This window comes from Opisthorchis viverrini (genome assembly GCF_000715545.1).
Source record: "Opisthorchis viverrini unplaced genomic scaffold opera_v5_52, whole genome shotgun sequence".
Classification (NCBI taxonomy): Eukaryota; Metazoa; Platyhelminthes; class Trematoda; order Opisthorchiida; family Opisthorchiidae; genus Opisthorchis; species Opisthorchis viverrini.
The window spans coordinates 901,512-926,314 of NW_008751708.1; the positions used below are offsets into that span (position 1 = coordinate 901,512).

At 42.4% G+C, this 24,803-nt stretch overlaps 2 protein-coding genes across 2 annotated transcripts in view; both read right to left on the minus strand.

Annotated features, from left to right (window-relative positions):
• T265_03578 (hypothetical protein) overlaps positions 1-304 on the minus strand; it is a gene marked incomplete at both ends in the record, with an annotated part of 4,498 nt that extends 4,194 nt beyond the window's left edge. The window contains one exon of the mRNA XM_009168097.1: positions 256-304. Coding sequence (XP_009166361.1) covers positions 256-304 — 49 coding nt within the window. The remainder of the gene's footprint in view (positions 1-255) is intronic.
• A 144-nt stretch (positions 305-448) lies between these two features.
• Positions 449-23,017, minus strand: T265_03579 (hypothetical protein; the record flags this gene model as incomplete). The annotated part of the gene is made up of 3 exons (XM_009168098.1): positions 449-628; positions 8,214-9,815; positions 21,425-23,017. 3 exons carry the CDS (start codon positions 23,015-23,017, stop codon positions 449-451), a joined length of 3,375 nt encoding a protein of 1,124 aa, XP_009166362.1.
• Positions 23,018-24,803: the final 1,786 nt, after the last annotated feature.

Below are 24,803 nucleotides of genomic sequence, written 5' to 3' on the forward strand. Positions count from 1 at the left end.
CGTTGCGGTGATTTTTCGGTAGATCTCGTTGTCTGTTGAGCAATGTTAAATTTGCCATTTACATCGCAGTTACCTGTTAATAACTAAATAATTAGGTCTTCTATCCACTAACTAATATGCCCAAAGCTTACGTTTGTTAACAAAAATGTTCGGACCATCCTGCTGAGTGATAAGACCTCCACTATTTCCCCTCTGGAAAGTGATGCCAGTGTTGAAAGAAGCCTAAAATCGTCTTCTATTCTCTTTATAACTCACCAGCATCGGAACAAAACACAAGTGATGATAAATTTACTAATGTGGACATAGTTAAGCAAGGTGATCTTTGTCAATGTTTGGATAAAGCAATGCATTTAATAAATGAACCAAAATGAATGCATAAGGTTGTTTCGTAGTGTACGAATTGAACCGATTTCGTGGTGGGCCGTGGTTTTACTCTGTAGCTCAGGAGCTATGTCTGATCGCTTTGTGGGTCAGGAACTTTATACCGGTCACCGATGTTCGATTGTTTGAGTTCTTTGGATTCTGGCTCCTCGTCCGCTTTGCTAAACCATATGCCGTAAGAGAAGTAGATTACCAAACCTGTAGGCGACGCAAAAGAGGGAGTAACCGTGTTAAGGAAATAAAATTTCTTCATAGATTAATTGCTTTTTTGAACAACAGGGAATATGTTTGAGACCGGCTTATTATGGTTCCTTGAGAGATCGACAGTTATCTTTTTGTCTCTGTCTGACTAGGTGAGATAGGCGGTGACCGCTAAAGAAAGACGGCATGGAGATGCTTTGGCTACCACACAGTTCTTCTGGAGAACCTCTGAAGGGCTAAGTTCTCCTCGCTGGTCAGTTCGCCGAACTTGGAAGTTGGATTGCAAACGATTCCTTACAAATCTAGGTGACTTTGTCAGTGAGGGGTTCAGTGTGTTAGCTCCTGGATCGGCTGCCTTGTTCTTGTGCCGTTTTTTTAAAAAAAATCACGAAAAAAAGGAGGTTAGCGGATCATTTACTGTCCGTTTAGGGAACCCGATCATAGCGTGATTTCAAAGCAACGTTGGGTGTAAGATGAAAATATCCCCACTGTTACTTGTTACTGAAAGTTTATCAAAATTCCGACCGATAGCACAGGATTCGTATAAGAATGTACCCATTATTCTGGGTAGTTCGCTAATATCTATATGATGCATGAACAGCAAACAGCCACTGGGTTTGAGCAGATCGCAAACTACATATCAGGAACTGGTAAACAAGAAACCCAACGAGGCTTCTGCTAGAAAAAGAGCTCCTGAATACTGAAGTTTTCCGGTAACGACAAAATAGTCATCCAGGGCTCCACTTGTGTGATTGTATAAACATTGTAAGAGGTGTGCTTGGCCACCTGACAATTAATGAATAAATAAATAGATAATAAACTAAATAAATAATTAATATGTAGTAGAAAGATCCGACACTTGGGTGTGAGTTCTTTTTACTTTGCATCAGAATATAATTGCTCGATCTTCTTAACTGAATATTATACTCACATGGCGAAATCTACGGTGACACTGAAATCACCGCTCAAATTATAAATATAAACCTAGATTTGCGAAGGAATTCACTCTGTGCTGAAAAGCCAAGAGACACTGCGGAAGTTCCACGTTTGTTGGGGACCACTGGTAGTGGCTATCTCATTAGTAGCCAAGTAGACTCAAAACCATAACCCTCCGGATGGTGTTGGAAGAACACACAGTTTGGCCATCAATGGTCGATTAGGATGTATACAACTATCCTCCTTTCTTGTAGGTTTTCTCATGGTGGATCAAGCCAAGACAGCACGATTACGCATCTGTTGGTAGGAGTTGATCAGAGCAATAAGTGCTGTGACTGAATGACATCATCCGACATCCACGTCAGATGCCGATAGCATAAGACTTTGACGGCCTAAGCACATCGATTCCAATGTGCGTTTTATCGCTATTGTCAGTCGGCTAATCAGCATCCTAGCACACAGTTGTTTACAGAGATGGCTGGAGACCGATTAATCATCAATACCAACGGTACAATGCAGGCACAATGCACACCAGTAGTACCTAACACGGTGAAGAGAACACAGCGTCACATTAAGTTCACATAAATCAACTGAGCTGGAGCACCGTCCTAGATTCAACAGCCAGTACAAAGAGTAAGTCCAGGAATCAAATCTTGTTCACCAACACAACACCGAAAAGTGAACATATGGCCAGTGATAATCAGACTCCTGAAAGTCCCTACCAAAGGAAGGGGTGAAATTTTTAGTGAGTTCTTGAATTCTCCCCTATTCGGTCGATTACTTGATCACTTCCCCTAACCGGTTTGGTTCTCGGCGCCTTTAGTTACTGCTGAGCAGAATACAGATTTGCAAAAGGAACGACTAACAAGTTGTCTTATGATTTTCTTTCCAAACAACTTAAGTGTTCTTAGTGTTACTGGACTGTTTAATTCCAACCTAACTAGGGTTTTAGCACGATGTTTTCTTCACGTGCGGCAAAACCCTATCTATTGTACGAATTACTGGACTTTGCACAAAACCCAAATCAATCCTAACTGACATGCAAGTAGAGCATGAAAAACCAAATGACCTTGTTGACAACTAAAGATCTGCATTAGTGAACGTGTCGATGAAAATAAAGTTGGTGAATCACGTGGTTGCATAACAACAGCAAAATTAAGAGTATTAGTTGACCTAAGTTAAATCATATTCATAAAGTCCGGTGCAGTCACTAAATACTAGCGTTTAGCCTATATATGAATCAAACCAAACTTTAAAGTGAACTTACCAATAGCGGACCAGATAACGAAGCGAAGCCAAGTTAGGGGCTCCATGCTAGTGATCAGGATGCCGTTAGCCAGAATTGTTATACACGGAGCAACGGGCATGATGGGTGTCTAAAATAAAAAGTGAAAACTGTCATCTTTCGGGAGTTTGAGACTATTTGCCGGTGAAGACTGAGCATCCAGATCTATCAACAAAGTAGTTAACTGTACCTAACTTCACACGCGCACTACTTTCCAAAAGAAGAAAACAGGACTGGAGCCCCTGCCTAGTTTAAACTGCTATGTGTGTGCAATGAACGGGATTGTTCCACATAAGCCCTGATGATATTCTGACAATTTGGACGTGGTCCGTTGTGAGTACGGAAGCAGGTCCAGCTTTCGGACTGTCTTTGAAATCATTCATTCCATCGCTCCACTGCCTATCTCGAGGTTTTCAGATGGTCGTTTATCGTTTTCTTCGGTTTCTTCGTGCGAAAGTATTGTCACATAAGCTTCCGGTTGAAACAACTGTTATAGTAGTTGGTGCAAAAAACCTGGACACTGGTGGATTGAAATAAATACAAATTTGCTTGATCTGTTGGCCAAACACCGATAAGACGAAGAATAACACCTAAAATTTCCTCACTGCTACACAAACTGGTTGATGGATACGTGGTATTCCCGTAATCAGAGAAACGCGTCTGGTCCGTTTACACTTATCCGGTGAAATGCAACAATGACCAACCACCCAAGCGACTTTTTTTAGCGGTTTTTCAAATTTCCACATTGGGCGGCGGAATAAAGTAGTAGCAGAGCTCAATATAGCAAACAGATGAATTACCCATACTGGTAGCGGTTCAAATCCCTGCATGAACGTTCAAAACAATTTCAGACGGACATTAGTGGGAAAGACGTATGAATATTTGGATAAAGGTGTATTGGATGTTCTCCTCTTGGTGACATTAAATATATCCACTTCCTCTTTTCCCAAATCAGGGTCAAATTTATCTAAGCAGTGTAATACCGTGCTTCTCCATTGGAACCACACTCAGTCCCTATATTGCAAACAGGCAGACGAATAATATGGTCACCTGAAATGTTCTGCTGTACGTTTGGCTATATGGAGTTGAAAAAACTCTGCCGATACAGAAAATGGTCCATACCAATTCAGTATAAAATGATACCAGATTGTATGATCCGATATGGAAACTGGCTTTCTGTGCCAACAAGACACAGGGTAGCATCGGTGAGAGCTCGGATTTAATAGAGCATTTAGTGGATTCAAGACCGATTTTTTGCACTGAACCCTTCCAACAGCAGTGGTAAGTTAATTAACTCAGCAGTAAACGGTAGATGCATGTCCTAATCATATTTTTTACTCGGCTATTGGACCGAGTGGACAGAACGATGGATTACCATTTTGGCAATCGGATTTACATGCCCCACAAGCCCCAACAAAGTGACCGTCTGCTTTCATCCTGATAATCCTCACAGTCCTATCAAAACTAAAAACGAAAAAAAATTAGCACAGTTCATCTCATCTACAAAGTAACCTAAACCGAATCTTGGCTGAATTCTCTGTTTGTGGTACACTTCATATGGGCCTCCTCATGTTTCAGTTACTACGACATTCGAGGTAAGAAAGTACAATTTCTTCGATGGGTGGTATTTAAGTAAAAACGGTTGGTAACTCTAGCACTGGTGTTATTCTATTCCTCGACTACCTCAGGCTGAGTTGAAGTGTTCAAGCATTCATTTCAGCATAGAATTCATGGTTGAACTGATGCTGATTTTAAGCAACGTTGAATCAGCCGTAGACAGCCTGTCGTTTTTTTCCAGCTTATTTGGACACCACTCAAAGGATCTTTGCCAGGCCAGAACCTTAGATAATAATATGTGCTATGTCGATAAACCGCCTATATGCATCCATATCTGGATGGTATAAATGAGAAATGAGAGGTCGCAAACCAGTAGGGTCTCGAAGTCAAGTACAGATTGACCTCACTGGCAATGGGGTCATGCGTTCAATTAACGGTGTTTCGAGTCCATCTCTTTCTCTATAAGAGACACTTGTCCCTATGGGGTATTGCTGCTCCGATTGGAGTTTCCTAGCCCACTCAAATCGCTGCTACCTACTTTCACGCCTACTAAGCCCTGATGTTGGTCATCGGTGCTATACAATTTATGTCATTCTGGCCTTTGTAAAAGAAAATTTCTATGAGTTAGCTTATTCACACATGTTCCAGACGGGTAGAAACCAATGCTTGAGAAATCGTTCCGTCTTATATGGTATTTTTCCACGTTCACGCTTGCGGGAAATTTACTGATTGTTGTTCAGGTAACAACTCTATCTGGTTTTCACGTAAAAAAAGGTAATAAGCAAGGGCGTGTGAGGAGAGATGAAGGCCTCCCCTGAAAAAAACAGTAATGATCTGTTGAGTTGAAGTAGACAAATGCCTGAACTATAACGTCAGACTGATGAAGCAGTTTGGTTGGTGGAGAATACGCAGTGTATAAAAAACCACGAAATGAATCCATGACCTGAACATAACCCTACGGGATAGAGACTCTACTGGGGCACGGTAGGTGAATACTAGTTTTTAGTTCTACGAATAAACTTTTGAGGATCTCTGGAAAAGCTCCTGCTGTTTGCCAGGCAACGATGTTGGCAAAGTGCTGCAGAACCTTCGGCAATGAGGGAACATTAAATCACAGTTTATGTGAATGTTTTGACTAGATCACACACGTAATGTTGTCACGAGAGAATTTATACCTGCCCGTTCACGGAGTAGCTCCAAAGTCTTTGTTCCTCAGCTTTTATCAAGCTTTTACCTTCCTGTAATAAGTGTTTGCAGGAAATTGCGGTTGTATTCCAACTAGCCGTTTCATCGAAATGACCGGATGAGATTTTCTGAGGAATTCAGTTTTTCAGCAATGATCAACGGCAAGCATATAAGGAGATTTTGAATGTACTTGGCTGATGAAATCTTCTAGGCTCAATGGTTTTGTGTGAGCTTCTGTTTAAAATCTTGCATCTTGACAATCTGTAGATTTCCCCCTGTCATGCTTAAGCTAAAGGCTCAATTTCGAACACTAACTGAATGACCCATATAAGAACGGCATCATATCCCGTAAAATCACTCGTTAATTTGGGTCACAATCTGCGTAAATGTCGTTGCGTGATATAAACGGTGGGAAGCTGCATTCTGTGAGATCTTGTGTTTTCACGTAAGCTGTGGAGAATCAACAGGAATTTCCTAAGAACACAGTGGACACAGACAGGGCGAATTCTGACAGACATGTTCTCGTTGTATGACAAAGAGACAAATCCATTTTCGGTTCTCCTTAAAATGTTAATCCTTTGTCACGAATATCGTGACAGTACCTTACTTTGTTGCATGTATCTTTCCTGCAATCGCGTTTGTTGATCACTGCGGAGCATCAGACATCTATGATTTCTGTAAGCATGCATGGTCAGCGGGGTTATGCCCCGTGTTTCAGCCGGCATGGCGGAAACATTGAGTGCAGTTTGGAAAATTCTTCAGTGATGACTAGACCGATCCTGCTAATCTGTGAAGTCAAAAATTCCACACATCCGTGACCTTCAATAAGATGAATCTGTGTACTTGAATGAAGCGCACATTGGGCATTAAGGAGACAACTAATGTAGTTGGGGTGAGTGCAACTTCGAGATACAACTTTAGATATAACGTTTAGAAGTGAAATTAGATATATTTAATGATGAACGTTTTTTGGATCAAACATATGAGAGCTGCAGAAACAGGCTGGAACAAATCACTGCCAATTTCTGCTTGCGTTATATCAAACTACAAATGTTATATTAGAAGAATAACGTGACTACGAATACTGGTTTTCCTTTGTACGTAAAGGCACCTCCGAAACAGGATGTTCCATGAGACCCACTCTCCTAATGCGTTTAGTTTCAGTATGTCTCACCAAACTGCTGTTGTGATAAGCCTGAAACGAGATTCGCCAGTATGGCTAGAACATCTGCAGCACATGTGTTACCCACCTCACCGCATGCACTGTTTCTCTTAAAAGAAAAAATATCTAGACTAAGATACGCTCACTGAAAAAGAAGCCACACCATTTATGAACATCATTTATTGTACCTATTACTCTAATTCGATCTCATCATCAACCTAATTTGTGGTCAGTTTCTGTCCTCTGTTGTTTAGTTTCAGATTAAATTCAACGCACAATGAGGGCTAGAATATAATGAGCCTGAGAGTAACGGAAGTCTCTTTCCTTCTAGATTGCCTGGCACCTCAGCGGACTGTTTTCCGAGAGCGGGAAGCAATTTAAACTAATGATTACAGTTATTGAAGAGATCCAGTAGTTTTCGACAAAGATTTTATACTGCAAGTGATGTATATTTACGCGAGAAAACAAAGAAGCAGTTTACATCTAATTTAACTTTGCTGGAAATCACCAGCAATACAAATCCCAAAAGCATCTGGAATGGTCCAAAACTGCCACATTCCTGTTGGTTGGTGAACAGTATAAAGTTGGATAAAGAGTGGCTGAGTATTGGTGTGCCTTAATTAGCCCACTTTCCGGCTACACTGTCATGCCAAAAAGGGAGATGCGAGAAGTAAGTTTGCTAGATGGAAAGACTGGTAGTTGGATGGCCCTAATCGTTTTTAGGTTGGAGATTTTGTATGTATCAACGGTGCTATCGTGGCAAAGTTCAAAGGCATTTCAGGCGGAATGGCTGTTACACCGTTCCAGTGAGTTGGCACCACGCAAACAGAGGGAAGCAAGAGGGTTGTAAATAAGAGGCCCAAATGAGAGCGTTCGAGCAGGCAAGCAGGTTGGCCTCGAGATCTGCTCTTGTCAGTGAGTAGAGCAAAATATGAAATTCTTGGTCAAGAAATAACTTGTCCTTCTGATTTCGCTTGTTTTAGGCGCCCCTCGACCTATAAACGTGCAAAAGTTGAGTAATGCATTGCCCTATGGTCGTTTCATCTTGTTCTTCATTTGCCACGGATTCTACCAAAGAAGGTACGAAGACATCTTATTCTTGTCTCCTCACCTACTGTTCAGAATCAGTGATGACGAATTCGGTGATTACTTTACCACGTTCAAAATTACCCTAGAGATTGTAGTGACATAATTGTGTTAGATTTCCTTGGACAGGAAACAATAATCAGTTGTCATCTGTGTGAACAAATTTCTTTAGACTGTTAAATTGACTAAATGAGACAAGCCTATTGAAAAATTCTGGCAAATAGTCCGGCTACGTAGACGTGAATGTTGATGTCCACCAAAATACTCCAAGTGTAGAAGTAGTTTTTTGATTTTATCACACCCAAGCCTTGTTCCAAATACATTCCTAGTGTTCAATAATTCACAGAATGCGATAAGATACCAGGCTAATTCACACGATGACACAAACTTTTGAGTTGCACTGTACTAGCTTAAGCTTACTTCGAATCCTTTTAAGTTTCTGTGTGGCTGATAGAAGCAGAGTAATACAAAAGTGAAGAAGCAGATAGCCCCGGATATTCCACACAAGATCCAGACCCAGTTGATGTGGTTTTTAACAGCGACATTTAGCGTGATTCCAACGAAAATAACGGCAGTTGTGTAGATGAGTAGTAGTGTGTTAAAATTTTTATCTGATTCGAGGTCACGTAAGCACACTGGAATATATTTGCGAAGACGCACGGTGGATGGTTTTGGATCGACCTTGAGTGATGGTTTCTCATCAAGAGAGTATTCATGTTCTGCATTCTCGACTAGAATCTCGGATCCATCATCTGTTAGGTAGTGCAGTTCACTAACCAAGTAACGTAACACCATAAGGTCGAGACCAATCACAAAGTAACAAAAGATGATCCCGACCGAGGTGAACTGCGCCAATGCTTTGACGTTGATGAAAGTGGCCAGGAGGATTGTGACAATACCGCCAATAAGTAAACTCCAGAGGGGTACACCCGTTCTCTTCTCCACAAATGCCATACATCCAAACAGCAGGCCATCATGTGCGATGGAATAGAACATACGTGGAATGACGTACATTGCGACCAGTTTTGTGGCACCTGTAGCCAAAATGGTAGCAAATGCTGCAAAACCCATCATCCCCAAATTGTCCACTTGGGCAAATCCCGACACATAAGGTGACTCGTAAGATAGGCTCTTTGGTGGTACCAGATAAGCCAAGCCAAGTGACGCAGTGATATACAGCACCGCACAAATGATCAATCCGCCAAACAAAGCTATCGGTAGATCACGGCGTGGATTACGAGCTTCTTCACTGGCGTTTGCTACTGCTTCGAAACCAGAAAATGCAAACACTGCCAGTCCGGCCCCACGCAAAAGTCCGTCGATTCCGTATGGTAGAAACCCACCGTAGTTCGTTAGGTTTGATGGACTTCCAAGCAAAAAGCAGGCGATGGTTATCACAATTAAGCTTGCAATTTGTAGGCCGGAGAGGACAGCGTTGATTGTAAGGGAAATATGCGCGCCGGTAATTGTGAGGAGAATCAAGATTAGGATGAATGCGGCAGCCACAACGTCAGGAGTAGTGTCGAACAGCTCGGTATATGACATTTTGACAAGGTGTTCTTCTGACCAATTTCGAATAGTGTTATTAGTTAGAAGGTTGATTGTGCCGGAGAGGGCTTTGGAAATGGCAGCTGTCGAGACTATGACATCAGAGATCATGGTCCATCCGATGAGAAACGCCGGTAGCTCACCAAACATCAGATAGGTATAGATGTAAGCAGAACCTGCGCGGGGGAATAAGGTTGTGAATTCTGCGTAACAAAGCGCTGTGAAGATGGAGGTCACCACAGAGATCAAGTAGGCGAGAGAGGTTGCCGGTCCTGTATAATCACGAATCAGCTGGCCCGTTAACACATATAGCCCAGCTCCGACCATGTGAGCTACACAGTAAAGGGTCAGTTGGGGGGCATTCAGACATCGTTTTAACTTTGTGTCCAACGTGGTGTCTTGTGTCACCTTCCTGGTGCGTATCAAACGTCGACCGAATTCCGAACATGTGATGCATTGATATTTCATGATGGTCTATATACATATTCTGCTTTATGAAATGTGTCCATTAATCTAGGATTATCCTGAAGTTGTGAAAGCGAAGCAGTCAACTACAAAGACCGCAACGATTGCACCATTATCACGTTCTTATCATCCTTCAAACAAATCGACCAATCACCAGCTCGACGTTACAATTGGTGCACAGAGCACAGTGAGCAGTGGCTTCAGATGAAGACATTTGGTTGTATGTAAACTTCGTAGGACGGCTGTAAGACCAACTAAGGTCAGTGGTCAAGGATACCTTATTACTCCAAAAGCACACAGTCCCTTTTATTCGTTTTACTCTCAATTTTCCAAACAATAGCACCTCTGTTTTGTATCCGTGACATGTGCAGCACTTTCTCAGGTCATTATGCTTAGTATAAGGGTGTGCTCCACTTGGGTCGAAACTAATCAATAAGTGGTATGCACATGACTGTAGGTCAATAATTTTCGCACTGTTTGTCCATTGCAGTTTATTACCTGAAAGCTCACAACGTTTTCTGTTGTAAGGGAGGGAGGATGCAAGTTAAAGCCGATCTCAAAGTAGAAACGTGGTCATAGATGATTGAGACGATTAGCTTGTGTGAGTAATTTCTTCTGTAGCTGATCAGGCACATTTAAAACAAACAAATTTTCAGTTTAATGTAATTCAGTCGATGATCTGGTCAGACAGCGGAGTGCTGCAACTTGAAGGCATTTCTGCAATATGCCATTTTGGAACAAATTTCCGTGCCCTATACACAGCTCTCAAATAATCTAGGGTAACCAGGAGTTCCCAGTTCTTTGACTTTGTGAAAATTTCTATCCTTCGAAAGGCGTATCATCGACTGAGCAACGTCAGTAGTCCATATTCCGTCACAAGAAATTGAAGCAAGACGTAGTGGAATAAGATGTCGTAGTCCGACGTTTCGATGACCAAGGGTTTCCGGAATCAGTTGAATACGAGTCAAATGCAGCGTCATTTTGTCATGATAACGGATGTGAAACGCTGAGAAATCACCTAAACCCCTCGAATTCTGTAATGGACCTGACTTGGTTTTTATTGCTGTGGACTCTCATATGGCAATCTGAGCGAAGTTCGCGAATTGTGACCCAGAACCCCATAAAATTGAAGTTTGTAGATTGGTTGTTTAGGCCAGTCGCCTCAATCCCCGTAAGGCACACATTGTTCTCCCAAAAACATTACTTTGATTTTTGAAACTGCGGAACACCCGTAAAAAGATACGTATTTCTGCAGAGTCGTATTTAGGGAGTTTGGAAGAAACTCCACGACGGTTGCGATTCAAAATAGTGCTGCACTACTTGATTGTTAATCAGTGCGCTGAGCTTGACAGCTCACAAACGTTTCAATAGCAATCTAGGTGCCATCGTCATTGAGGGGATGAATGAGCAAATTTTTTTCAGCCTGTGCAAACGTAGTTCTTAACTTGTATCTACTAAGTGCAAAGTGATTTGATGGTCCCGATGTAGTTTTCGTGTGATTTGGTTAGTCAGCTGGGTGTCTCGGTTACATTGTTATCTTATTACATTTTATCCGATAAGTTCGTTGAGCGTCTTCATTTCCACAGTTATGTTTCTAAAACTACGCTAATTCTCCGTCAAAATTTGGCTCCAAAAAAGCAGGAAAATTCCGTCAACAACTTATAAAAGTTTCATGGGAGACGTAAGAATAATCTTAAGTTGCAAGACTACCTGGTACACGAAGCATCGTTTTCTGCTACCATAGACGGTGAGTGGTTAACGGACAACTGCGGTGTCGTGTCTGAACTACACGAAGGTACGGTCAGGAAGTGGCAAAGGACATCAAGTTACAATACCGTTTTTTAGTGTGGGATATAAGCCAGATGACCAAAAATGTTCTGGTAGCATGACTGGAAAAGAGGGAACCTAAATTGAAGAGCGAATGTTTTTTCCTGGAGCTCTTTTCCGAAGCTTTGTGTAACAGATATGCACAAATCTTGGACGGCTTTGAGACCTCCAGTACCACGCTGAAAGTGTATTGAAACAGTTACGAAGATAGATAAAGAACAAAGTGCTGTGGAAATCTTGAGATAAGTGAAAGAATAATGCAGCCAAATGACGAGCTAAATCTTATCTAGCAACCACTGAGAGAGAAAAGTAGAGCAATCGTTTTGAAGGATATTATCATGGAAAAGGAGGCGTTTGGCTACCCTAGAGAAATCGATGAGTTCTGGCAGGATTTTCAAAGACACGGTAACTTTCCCGTCGAAAACGGACTCTATTCAGAACCATCACCATCTTGATGCTACACAAAACTTATTGAATTTTAATGATCACTCGCTGTCCCATCGTTCGCGTCTCACGCCAATGATTATTGGGCATGTCAGAAGTCAGTAGACAGCAGGGATCCACATGCTGCAGATGGGGCACTGCGACTACGTCTGTGTTGTACTTAGTCTGTTCAGCCGAACGAATCGCGCGATGAACTTGTACTGTTCGGTGGTTTAGCCCATTATAACGCGTGGTTAACTGTTTGCAGCGCGGAAACTGTGATTGTGACGAGACAGCTGGGTTTCTTGTCCACGTTTCTGCAAACAATAAAGCCTGCTACCGCTATATCACTGCGGTTATGGCTTGTGAACATCACCAAGCGAAAAAGCTATCTCAGGTTCAGATAGCGGTTAAACGGTGATACTACTGATAGGAGGCACGCGAGTAGTATGCGTTGTTCATGGAATTTCGCTTTGCGTCTTTTGAAAAGGGGAGATCTGCTGCGGAATTCGTAGAGTCACTTTTTAATATTTGCTTGGATTTGAGCGAGGAATGATTGGAGTCAATGAATCTGCAGGAATGTCCAAGGAGACGCGTTCATGAGAAGATGGATGTCCACTTTTTGTAAATAAGATGCAAATTAGAGTTTTGCTTCCCTGTCCAATGGTCTGTAACCGGTCAGTTGGCATTTCCCAATAAGTAACTCCGCCGGGAGGGCCTTCTCCATTTCACCCGTAGGTTCACCTCTTTTTTTACACTGGATTCCCAGTTCTTCAGTAAAAGATATATCAAGCTGGTAAGGAGTGAGTGCCAAAGTGATTTAGAGGGTCCACAATGGTTTGACTGGTATCAGCGAAGCAGACTGTTCGCTTCTATCACATCTGACAACGTACACCACGGAAAAAGCTGCAAAAGTAGTACTGTTTTGTCTTTGCCTACCACAACCCCTCTTCGATCCCACTGTGACCACCTGTTCATTTCTGCTGAATTTCTTCACCGTTTTTGCAGTCGTCTTTAGACGTCTACCTATCTCGTCTCCTCACATAAAGTACATATTTTCAACATCTATCTCACTAACACTGCGCACAAGAGTTGATAGTATAAGTCAAATGGTTACTATAGCATTGACCAGATGGCTTTTGTCCGTTACACGACAGCCTCACTATTCATTGTACTTATTTCGCGTTTCATGTCATAGGCCAAACAGATTGAGTTAAGGTCAACATGTGTATTGTATTGTATTGTATCGTTATATTAAGAGAGAAAATATTACTTTAGTTGTATTTTGTACAACAATGGCAATAGTAAATAACGGCACTAACAAAACAACACTGAGACGCCACCAAAATATCGACGTGACCAGCTCCAAATTCGCTATTTTTGTTATGACGACCAAACCGAAAATAAAGGGGCTCTGAGTGGCCAAAGAAGATGCTAATCTAGCTATCAACCAAGAAACGAACATTGACCGTTCTTATAATAAATCCCAAAGCATCTTTTCAACCAGTTTTCACCTAATGCTTTTGAACTTTCAACCCTTTAATTTGCCAAACAAAAGGGATTCGTCTAAATGCGGAGACACTAAGAAGAAACTAGAATAGACTTCAGAAAAAGCATGAATTGTCATTTTCCACAAGCTACGATGTAGCAAGTGGATTTCAATTAAATTGTGAAGGACTTAGGGACTCCTGAAATGTGGTCCGTTTGAATGAACTTTGGTTAGGCAAAGTCAGATTTGGGTAAATAATGATTCGTATCAAGGTGTGAACCAGTCCTGTCCACAAGCATCTCTCTTTAAATACTCTTCGTGGACAGCGACTATGTCAAGCTGCACAAACGCATCAGCACTAAACACAGACTGATGTAACCTATCATGCTGTTATGTTGCTTGAAGAAAGACTAGTTGAAATCTTTTTCGCCATTTTCAATTGCCCAGGGACTGACTTGATGTTGCAAAATCCTCTATCGTGAGACTTAAGCAAGTAGGAAATGAATACCATGGAGTTGTACGAAACTCACGTAAGTTCACCCTTGGAGAGAGGTCATTTAGAACACGCCGCCTGTCGTAGAGATCCGGATAGATTGTGACGCTCACTGAAAAAATATTTTTTAAACATCTCAGTGCAAAAAATCTCTAGCAAAAAATTTAAACTAGACAGAAAAATCTATGCAGTCGGTTGATTGCTTCAGTATTTTCATGGAAGTTACCTCAAGTTTTCCAACCTTACACTTGAACAAGCGAAAATTGTAGGAAATGTTTAAACGCAATATCTGAGATCGATTCTGTTTCATTGCTGGTCAAATCCTCCGAATATTCTCAACAAATTCGTTGAAATCAACTTCAGATTCATTGTTTAACTAGAAAATAACCGAAAAATCGTCCCCGTGAAATCTCCATACAATAAATAGTTGAGGCGGAATGCTAAAAGTGTCACAGTCATCGATCTGTTAACTGATTCTCGTCTTGCAACATAAATGTTGCATTTCACTTAGAAGCAGAGGGGCGTTTTTGTTATTTTCTCATCATCCATGAATTTCGCTAAAATTTAGTTATCTTTTTCGAGATCACTGGATCAAATTTTGTGCAAACATGTCTTACGGATGATGCCATCAATCCGGGGCGCAATTTACACTTTGGCAAGAAAAGGGTGGCCTTGAAATAATTCTATCGCCGAATGGATATAGCGCTGCGTCAAAGCTGTATTTGACCGGAAAAAAAACGACTGCTTTATTGTGCAAACATGTCTTACGGATGATGCCATCAATCCGGGGCGCAATTTACACTTTGGCAAGAAAAGGGTGGCCTTGAAATAATTCTATCGCCGAATGGATATAGCGCTGCGTCAAAGCTGTATTTGACCGTAAAAAAAACACAGGACTGCTTTAAAATGCCATCTCATGCTTCTTGTCATTCGTTGGGGCTGGAAACTAGCAACTCGAATTGTCTGGCTTTTAAGTGTGGTACGCATTTACCATCTGCTTGCAGATTTTGAGCTTTGTAGGTCAAGCACTCTATGCGAATTCCGAATTTTGTTTTCCTTACTCGAACCCACCCTTACGCTCACTACTAACGTCTAATCGATTAGTCACAGCGGTTACAATGCACTTGCCAGGGTCAGTGAGCAAACCACTAACCAGACACCGCACCTGATCAAACTGTGTAACGGTGGATACTACTGATGGGGGCATGCGAGTAGTGTGTTTTCCCGTAAATCCGCTTGGCATCTTTTGAAAGGTGAGATCCATTACGGAATTTGTGGAGTCGCATTTGCTTGCACTTGAGTAACACTCAATGAATATTCGGGAAAGTTCAGGAAGACGCGTTCAAAGAGAAGATGGATATTCAGTTTTTGTAAACAAGATGCATATAAGAGCTTTGCTTCCCTGTCCAGTTTTCTGACAAATAACTCCGCAGCAAAGGTTTTCTCCCTTTCACCCGTGTTTCATGACGTCACGATCGTCCTGGCCGCACGGTATGATACCCTGACCAGCTGTTGGTGAAAACTAACACTTAAAGCGTTTGGATAAGCAATGCCTAAGACAAATAATTTCCATTAACTGAAACAAACCAGCGCAAACCACAGAGCTGTTCTGACGGACTGTTTTTGAGGGGATGGTGGACGCGATCATAGTCAACCATTTACGTTATCTGGAACGTTTCCATATGGAGGGGAATAGCATCCCGAAGCTGTCTTCCTATGGATGAATGAAAACTAAGACAAGCAACAGCGGCGTGAAGTAGTTTTTCTCGAAAATCTGAGGATTACGAAGGGTGATTTGGCAAAATGAGTAGCGGAAGAACAACATTAGGTGGCACGGAGAGGAATGATACAAACCTATGTTTGCTCATTCAGCAACCAACAGACTTGACTTCGAGCGAGTGGAACGTGTGAGACGAAAATTTATCCCTGGAGCCGTTAGACTCGGAGGCAAAACAAGCTGAATATACAGCTATTGTGGTCGTGTTTGCCTTCAACTGAGTTGCTTCCAGTAGCCGAGAAGTGAGCCATAAGCGAAAGGCCGGAAGATGAAGTAATTATCAGCTAATCAGATAACCAAACCCGTGACCATGTTGGAATTGAGTTTGTGACCATAACCGTATGCAGAAAATAGAACCACACAATGGAGCATCATAGAACGAGATTTGCGTGTAAACTGGTTCCATCTTATTAGTGATGCAGGTGGACAAAATTGGTTTCTAATGCTAGGCTGCTTCCATGTAAGTCTGTGAAGACCTGCCCTACCAATCTGGACATCCTGGAGTGTTAAGCCCAAAGCGGTTCTTAAAAATGGCTTTCTGTGACCAAAGTTGTACGAATCAAGCTGATGACTGGCTAGCAAAAGCTACTCAAATGTGTTGCTTTGAGTGCGTCTCATGAGTGGTGTGGGTTGACAGGCTACCCTTCGGTACATTCCCACCCACATAAGTTGAAAACTAATGGCCACTAACTAGCTGTGTATGCTTTGAAACTGTCACCTCTATTTAAATTCCAGTATTATTCTTTAGGTTGACACAGCGTATAGGGCGTTCGACTGTTCGCACGTGAGGCTCAGCAAACTGTATATTCCACTACCTATTGTGCGCGGAAATGCATAGGCATAGTGCAAGTTGGCAGCTGAATGCAGAAATGGAGACCAACTCAAGGTGCTGTTACTTCGAAAAGGATATGTGGACACGATCCAGTTTCAACGAGTAGTGTTTTGAAGAAGTCAAGCTCGAAGGTGATGAATTCACCTCTGTCCAAAATCTCTTAAGGTCTATGACAAAAACGCACAGTCGACGTAATACGCTACCTGTGGACTGCTCAAAAACGGCAGAATTCAGGCGGGGTTTGATCAAAGCAGCTGTCAGATTTCAACTACGTGACGAAGAATTCTGCGGCAGAACGTTATTTCCTCTCTTGAGCAAGCTTTGTGGGAATGATATTGATTATTGCCAAAATTGCTAGACTATGCGTTAACTTGAAGTGGAAGACTTCCTATGGACAACCCTATTATAACTCATCGACATGGGTATAACAATCAAGTAAGAATCCCGTACCGTGACAAACGCAGGTGTCAAAAGCTAAATTTCAAAGCCTATTGTTTCTTTTACTGGAGGTAACCCTCATTTGGAGCTGAAATTTTCGAAGAGTGTACGATTTCAGAAACACTTGAAAAATAAGAGATTTAAAAAAAATTGGAATAAATTACTCGCCCTCTACCAAGATTACGGAGAATTTTACCCAACCGCCCACACCGAAGTTGATTTCACTTGCTGGCTGATTATTTGCAAAACCAAAAGCACGGAAGTTGCCGCAGGAAGGATGGCAGAACGAGCACGGTTCCCAGACCTACTTTGCGCTGTTTATTGCAACAAATCAGTAGGCCAGGATTGTAGTGCAGTCTGGCACGAAGATAATCCAGCGAAAGATCACGTGGTAACTGAAACTGATATAGTCACGTGTTGGCCGGCCCGATATTGGCCGCATAGCCTGTGAACGACAAATTAGGGTACTAGATTTCAGTCCTGATTGTTTGGGTTCCACTCCCGGCCTAACTAATTTGTCCCACCAAGGATCGTCCGCAAGCAATAAAAGTGGGAAAATGTAGATGCTTGATAATGATTCTTCATATAAAGCGTCATCCAAAATTCACCGAACAGATCGGTGAGAACGGAAACGACGTTCAACACTGTGTACGACAAGTTGACTGATCATGAGTGGCACGAGTTAACAAAATTTTTGCGCACCTTGATTCCAACGAGGAATCGGTGCCTTGGAATTTGTGTTAAAACACTCGCTGAAACCACCAGTGAATTTGAGGATGAGGTCGAATACCTGGGAAGGAAACTGATTGCTACCGATGAACGCCTGAATTAAAGTTTTCTTTGTGGGCTATATAGAAGTGGGAGTAATCATTACTGGAAATATCGAAGTATAAGCCCAAGTTTTGACCGGAAGTGATGACCGAAGTAACAGTGCATTTTCGCTTGTTAAGTGAGGTATGTGAAATATCAATAAGTGCCACCACTTTGCCAGAAAAGTGATTGCCACGAATGTGCTCAATAGACTGCTTGGGGTTAATCCATCTGTCTGTCCGTTGGCGAATCCCTCAGCAAGAAATCATGTCTAGCGTACATTTACGTACTTTTAGCCTGCATCAGCCACTGAAGTAAAACTAAAAATACCAGTCAAGGAACATTAGTGTTTTTCTATGTATTCCTCTGGTCAATACACATCGGGGAATTGTGAAACTAGAAGCGAGAGATCCATACAAGTGGAACAAGTATAGAATGGATTCTGGGGGGTAAAGGTGTGAAAACTGTTTACGCGAAGATCGACTGATTTGAGTGGGCAGCGGTCATGTGAGCAGAACATGGAAGGCTCGAAGCGTGTATGGAAGCTTTCTGGCACATTTAGAATTCAGATGCGTCCACTGTGCACCGGTGGATTAGTGGTAACACCCTCGCCTCAGATGTACGGAGTTTAAGCCCATTATGGCCAAGGATGTACACTCCTGGTGAGCTCTAATAAGAACGAAACTGTAGGCCGGTGTTTCCCCCCTTTGGTGGTTGTCGACACAACCGTTGACCCATCGCTATGCACCCTAACAACGCACTGATGATGTCACCTCGATCGATGATGAAACGTTTACAACCGAATCGCCCAGCTCAGCGAACAAACCAGTGACTATCTGCGCTACCTAAGCTACTAACATCCCCCTCTATAGCAGATTATAAAAGAACTTCATTGTGAACGTTTAGAACGCATGCAAACGGAAAAATATGTACAATATTCTCGGCTTTACAGTTTACTTCGTTTCTAGATGAGACTGACAAATTTGCATGGTATAGTATTTCTTGTACACGACAAACAACACCTACATATTTGCCAAATCATAATGAGTACTCAGAACTTGCACTTTAAGCTGTATAGGTTTAACCCTTTGGTTTGCAGCATAGTCCTTGACCAGAGATACTTCTTTGTTGAGCAGTCCACAAAAGATTGGATACAAATTTATCTCCCCTAACCTACGTCTCTGCTACTAATCAATTTATTCACACCTTTGTTTCGATTCAGTTAATGTATCTCAACGCCCTTAAGGTACTCATATTCTTGAAGTTCCAACTGTAGCTCAGGTTACGGCCGTATTTTTCAAAGGCAAAGTATGTCTAGGCGATTCAGGAGTAAATGGTAGATATCAGCCAAAAAGTAGGGCACAGGAGGGATTTCGTTATAATCCACCATGCTGACCCTAGTTGAACCTTTTAGCAAGAATTCAGTTGCGTGAACAGTGATAGACGTCTTGCATATGATAGCGTTCAATCTAAACTGCAGTGCAAAGGCTTCCTTTAGTCTCAGTTGGGCTGATACCCAAGATTCATTCTTCTGTTCTATGTCTACTGTAAATTTAAATCAAGGTAAAAGAAATGCTTACAGATGGTGAAACAGTTGAGCACGTTGTACCCAAAAAGACCGCATACCATTGTGACTTCATACTAGACACCGTCAACTTGGTAATTACACAGCAAGGAGTGTTGTGCCGTGAAAAGCCAGTGGTAATACGAACGTTGAATCTTTGCAGGAAAGTCCACTACATTTTGGTTATGTGACCACCAGGAGTGGGGGGTTGACAGCTGAATTTCGACGGATTCACATGGTCACGTAGGTCACATAGGATGTCCCATAATCGAACACCGAATGTCACAGACAAGTTTGCAAATGGATGTGGAACGAGAGGTTTGCTCACACATGGTGGGGGGTGGTTCTATGGTGTCACACGCGGCATACAGGTTGCTTATGCATGCCTCACCAGTACCGCAAGACCGAATGTCACAGACAAGTTTGCAAATGGGTGTGGAACGAGAGGTTTGGTCACACCTGGTTGGGGATGGTTCTATGGTGCCACACGCGGCATACAGGTTGCTTATCCATGTCTCACCAGTACCGCAAAGTCTTATCTAGCTTAGCATGCACACAAGCCATCCGATGCATTGTTAAACTGTTTACTGACATCTTGCAGGCAAACATCGATAACACGTCGGTGGGATGGGCATTTCAGTGGGTGATTCTCGGCCGTTACGAATATGTATATCATCGTAGGATGTGTGAAAAATTTTCAATTTGAATTGGGTCAATCAGATCCAGTTCTGTTTGACCAAATCCACCTTTCAGTACGCCAATTTGATTCGAACGGGGACTCAACACACTTGTAGCTGAATCTCTGGTTTACGGTGTTCTTCATTTGGTACGATACTCGAGATGTCGCAGTACGTTATCCAGAGGAAACACACAGATAGTGGACTGCCGATGGGCTTCAGCAATCGTGAGAGTGCGTTCGGTCTAGATTGTCGGTCAAGTGTGATGGAGTTCGTCCCCGTAATTTGCGCATTTTGCTTCTTGTTGACGTAAATCTTACTCGTCATTTTAGAGTTAAAGGATGCTCCAGATTCAAACGTACAACGGAAACTGGGCAAAATGAGACCCGGCATGCTCATGCTCAGACCGCATGTGACAGAAATAACGTTTTTAGGTCATATTCATCCGTATTTGTCGAGTTTCCAGCATAGTGAAACTGGTGCTCCAATTGGTGTACGTCATGTCTTCTTAGGTAATAATCTTTCCCTTCCAGAACTAGTCATGTTCCACTAATTAATTTCCCTTTCAAGTTGAGCAAGACCACTGTATCTTCAGTATAATTTGGTCCACTTTTAGATAATTCTCGAATAACATTAGTGAAGAAACAACATCTACCTGAGGTATAATATTCAACTTAAATTAATTATATAAGCCCATCGACAGTGCATTACCCGTTAATTAAACGTGGGTCATACCTATATATTCAGATTTTCTAATCACAGTTTTGGTACTGTTTATTTTAGGCCAGTAAAACCGATATACGGAAGCAGACTCGCTTTTTAGATTTGGCTGAAGGAACATCACAATATGAAATTTCATTTAAGTTGACCAAGAAAATGACTTCGGGTACGGATGCTTCAAACGGCATATGGTGATACTCTTTCTCGAGTCGGCAAAGCACAAAGTCAAACAAGATATTTCACTGTCCTCTTGATAGTTGGCAGGGAATTGAGGGAAGCAACTGAAGTGGAACATGCTATCCATCCAACGCAGTATGTGAAGTTTTGCATTACTGCCATAGCCCCCTCTCTAGTTTTCCAATTACCACCATCGCAGTTAGAAAAAGTATTCCATAATATTATTCCTGCACCTTCTTAAGATGATAAATTCTACCCCAACTAATATTTCTTTTCATTCGGCTCCTGAAAACCGAAATTCGCATTACCTTCTGTGTCAAATCTAAGAAAAAACAATGTCAGCCATTTTGAAAAGTGCAGCGTTCAAAAAAGTAGAACACTACACTACTACCAGTGAGAAGATCAAACCCACCTGAAATGCCCCATAAAATTCGTTTGGACGGTAAAGACAAAGCAGCGCCGCAGTGATGAGAACAAACACTTCGGATACGCCAGCTATAATCCACGCAGTAGTACCTTGAGTTAGACTGATGACACCGCCACTGACAAGAACAAGTCCTACGAACGTGGTCAAGATTCCAACGAACCAAGATTTCCCCTCCAAGCGAGTTAGAAATGTTGGTACGCCTTTTCGCATAGCACAAACGGATTTGGACGATTGGGTTTTTGTAAGTGGCTTTTTTGTCGGTAAACCATGCTCGTTGTTGTCGTTGTCGACATCGATTGCTGTTACGTCTTCTTCAAGCACATAACGAAACAGAAACAGCTGAACTCCAACTAGAAAATAAGTGAGGAGCGATGCAAAAGCTCCTGTATGTACGAAAAAAGAAAGGTTGAAAAATCCAGCTAGAACAATCGATATCACACTTCCGACAAGCAGACTCCATGAAGGTACCTTTGTTCGCCCGTCGATGGTAGCCAAACAAGGGAACAGTAGGCCTTCTGACGATATGGCGTACAGCATCCGAGAGATCGTATACATCGCCACAATTTTTGAAGGTCCAATGGCCAGAATACAACCAATCGCTGCTAATATTGAGACATATGGCTCTTTCGTTAGATTGAAGGCGTGTATCAGAGAAAGTGAGTCACTTATTTTCCAGTGTGGCAAAACGTATGCTATTCCAAATGATATTAGCAGATTTGCCATTGTGCACGTGAGAACACTCAGTACCAGGGCAATCGGTATATCTCGACGTGGATCTTTAGCTTCCTCGCTTGCGTTTGCCACATATTCAAATCCGGAAACAGTAAATATGGAAAGCATACTTCCTTCGAGCAAGCCTTTAAATCCGTAAGGTAGAAAACTGTCTTCTCCGTGAAAATTGTTCACATCTCCCAGTACAAAACAGGATACTGACAAAGCTATAAGTATGACAACCGTTAAGCCCGAAAACACAAGGCTGGCAGTCATCGAAATGTAAGCGCCACTCAAGGTGGCTAAGGCAAGTAGGATCAGGAATACCATTGCCAACAAATCAGGGGTGGAATCGACGATTTCTGAATTTCCCAGACTGGGTAGATTAGCATTGCTCCAGTGACGAATCGTGCCATTAGTTAGCCGGTTAACGGCATCGGAGAAAGCTTTTGCGGTGGCGCTTGTATTTATTATCATCACGGAGACCATAATCCATCCAGTGCAGAAGGCGGCACATTCACCAAATGTAACGTAGGTGTAGATGTACAGTGAACCCGCCCTGGGCATAAGTGTGGTCAACTCAGCTAGGCATAATGAAGTGCTCACTACTGTGATGCTGACAATTAGATAGTTGAACACAGTTGATGGTCCAGTGTACTTTCGCACAAGTTGGCCAGCTAAGTCGTACAACCCTATGCCAATGATGGACGATACACAGAAGGCAGTGAGATGTGCAAGGCTTAGGCACCTATTCAGTGGAGTCTTCAGTGTCGTTGCAGAACGCAATGGCTTTCGTCTGATTATTCGGCGAAAAAATTCCGGAAGGGAAATTATCCTGAACTTCATTGAGGCAGAAGGGCTGGTGACCTGTACGCGTACGCATTATTGCAAATATTTTTATGTTTAATTTTTTCTCGGTAGCCAATGATTACTCTCTTATTCTGATTGTGTCTGCCCCACAGCTTCGGCCTACCAGGATTACTAAATATGTTTTTTACTTGCCTACTTATGGTAGTGTTCAGCAGTATAATTTGAACGAGAAGCGCGTTCAACCCAAGGGGCAGTTTGTACCGTCGGTGAATTTAGCGTTCAGTATGGCCAGCTAACCCGTGATTTGAGGGCAACGGACGTGAGCACCTTATCTCATTTCCGGCGGCATGGGCTGTCGAGGTCGACCCTGGTCCAACGACTAATAAATAAGTCCTGTTCAAGAGCTGTTTACATACTGCAGTCTAGAAGATCGCACTCAGTTGCGCCAAGGCCCTCTCAAACAAAAGCCGAGTGACTCTAGGGACGCAAACTCTGACATACCCCCAAGAAATTCCATGAAGGGCTTCTTACCGAATACCCTTTACAAGCCAAAACCTCCCCTGTAAACGATGCACCATCAGCTTTCTAAGTGGCTGCGGTGACTGAAAAGCAGACTTGGAAACCCACTCTTGGAAAACTCGTTTATGTTGTATGTTGAAGTTTAGGGACCCTCAGAACGTAGTAACATACATCCCCTTCAAGAATGTAAGGTGGGTACAAACTGTTTGTCTAGACCCGCCATCTGGACACGTTTCTTGCAAATTAAGGTACCTAAATCAGCTAGTTCCTTCTGCCTATACCATTGACCCATAGAATATTTCTATGTAGTATGGTGAAGTCTTTGAGTCTAATACTTGAGCTCCTTGTGCGCTAATGTCACTGTAAAGTTGATTAGCTCTCTACTCAACTTCACTGTCCTAACTTTGTACACAAGAATGCAAGAAAAGTAGAAAAGATGTGTTTGATGAGAGTTTTCAAGCAGTGTTTGGTAAACACCAAAAGCTGATGTGAGAGCAGCCGCTTGTAAATAAAATACCGGCACCAAACTGTGTGATACCGCAATCAATCTTTGGTCACAATGCTCTCTAAACAGACCACACTCTAACTGGATCTAGAGAGGGCTTCAGCGTAAGGAAATCTCGTTCTTTCAGCAGCAGAAGCAGAGAGCCAAGAAGGTTCAGGTCTCACCGTCATACAAGCGAGCTCCACTCGACAACTCGTCTGGAAAAGCAGCGTTTTGAGAACTACAATGTAGTTCTTCTACAGTATGCTGCTAAGTGTGCATTTCTACCCGAAACCATTTCTGAAGGCTCCGAAGCGTGCCTTTTAGCGCCGGACGGTGTCAGTAAACACTGGATGCTGCTGCAGCAGTGTGACTCCTGTCTTATTTCGACAGAAGGACTGAATCCCACAGTGAACCACGAAGCTGTCCAGCGAGCAAAACTGCCACGCACTCTGACGGCAAGCAACCCTGCTCTCAATGGAATAGCAGAATCGCTACCGGAAGGATATGGTGACCGCTCTGAGAGCTACACCAAATGTCAGCAGCTGTGTGAAGCTACTTCTTCTTTTGTGGCTATCGTGCGGAGAACGATAAATTTGTCACTCCACTTTACGTATCTTATCTGATGTAGTCATTCCCGACACTAGCGAACCAGTTTCACGATGGGTTAAACATTTTACGTAACACATCGACTACACTCACAAATCTATGTACGTCCCACGAATCATCTTACGGCTCAAACTGTAATCATCCAGGGAAAGCACGAACAATCAAAATCGTTGATCGATTGAAGAGTTATGCCGGAACAAACAAAGAATG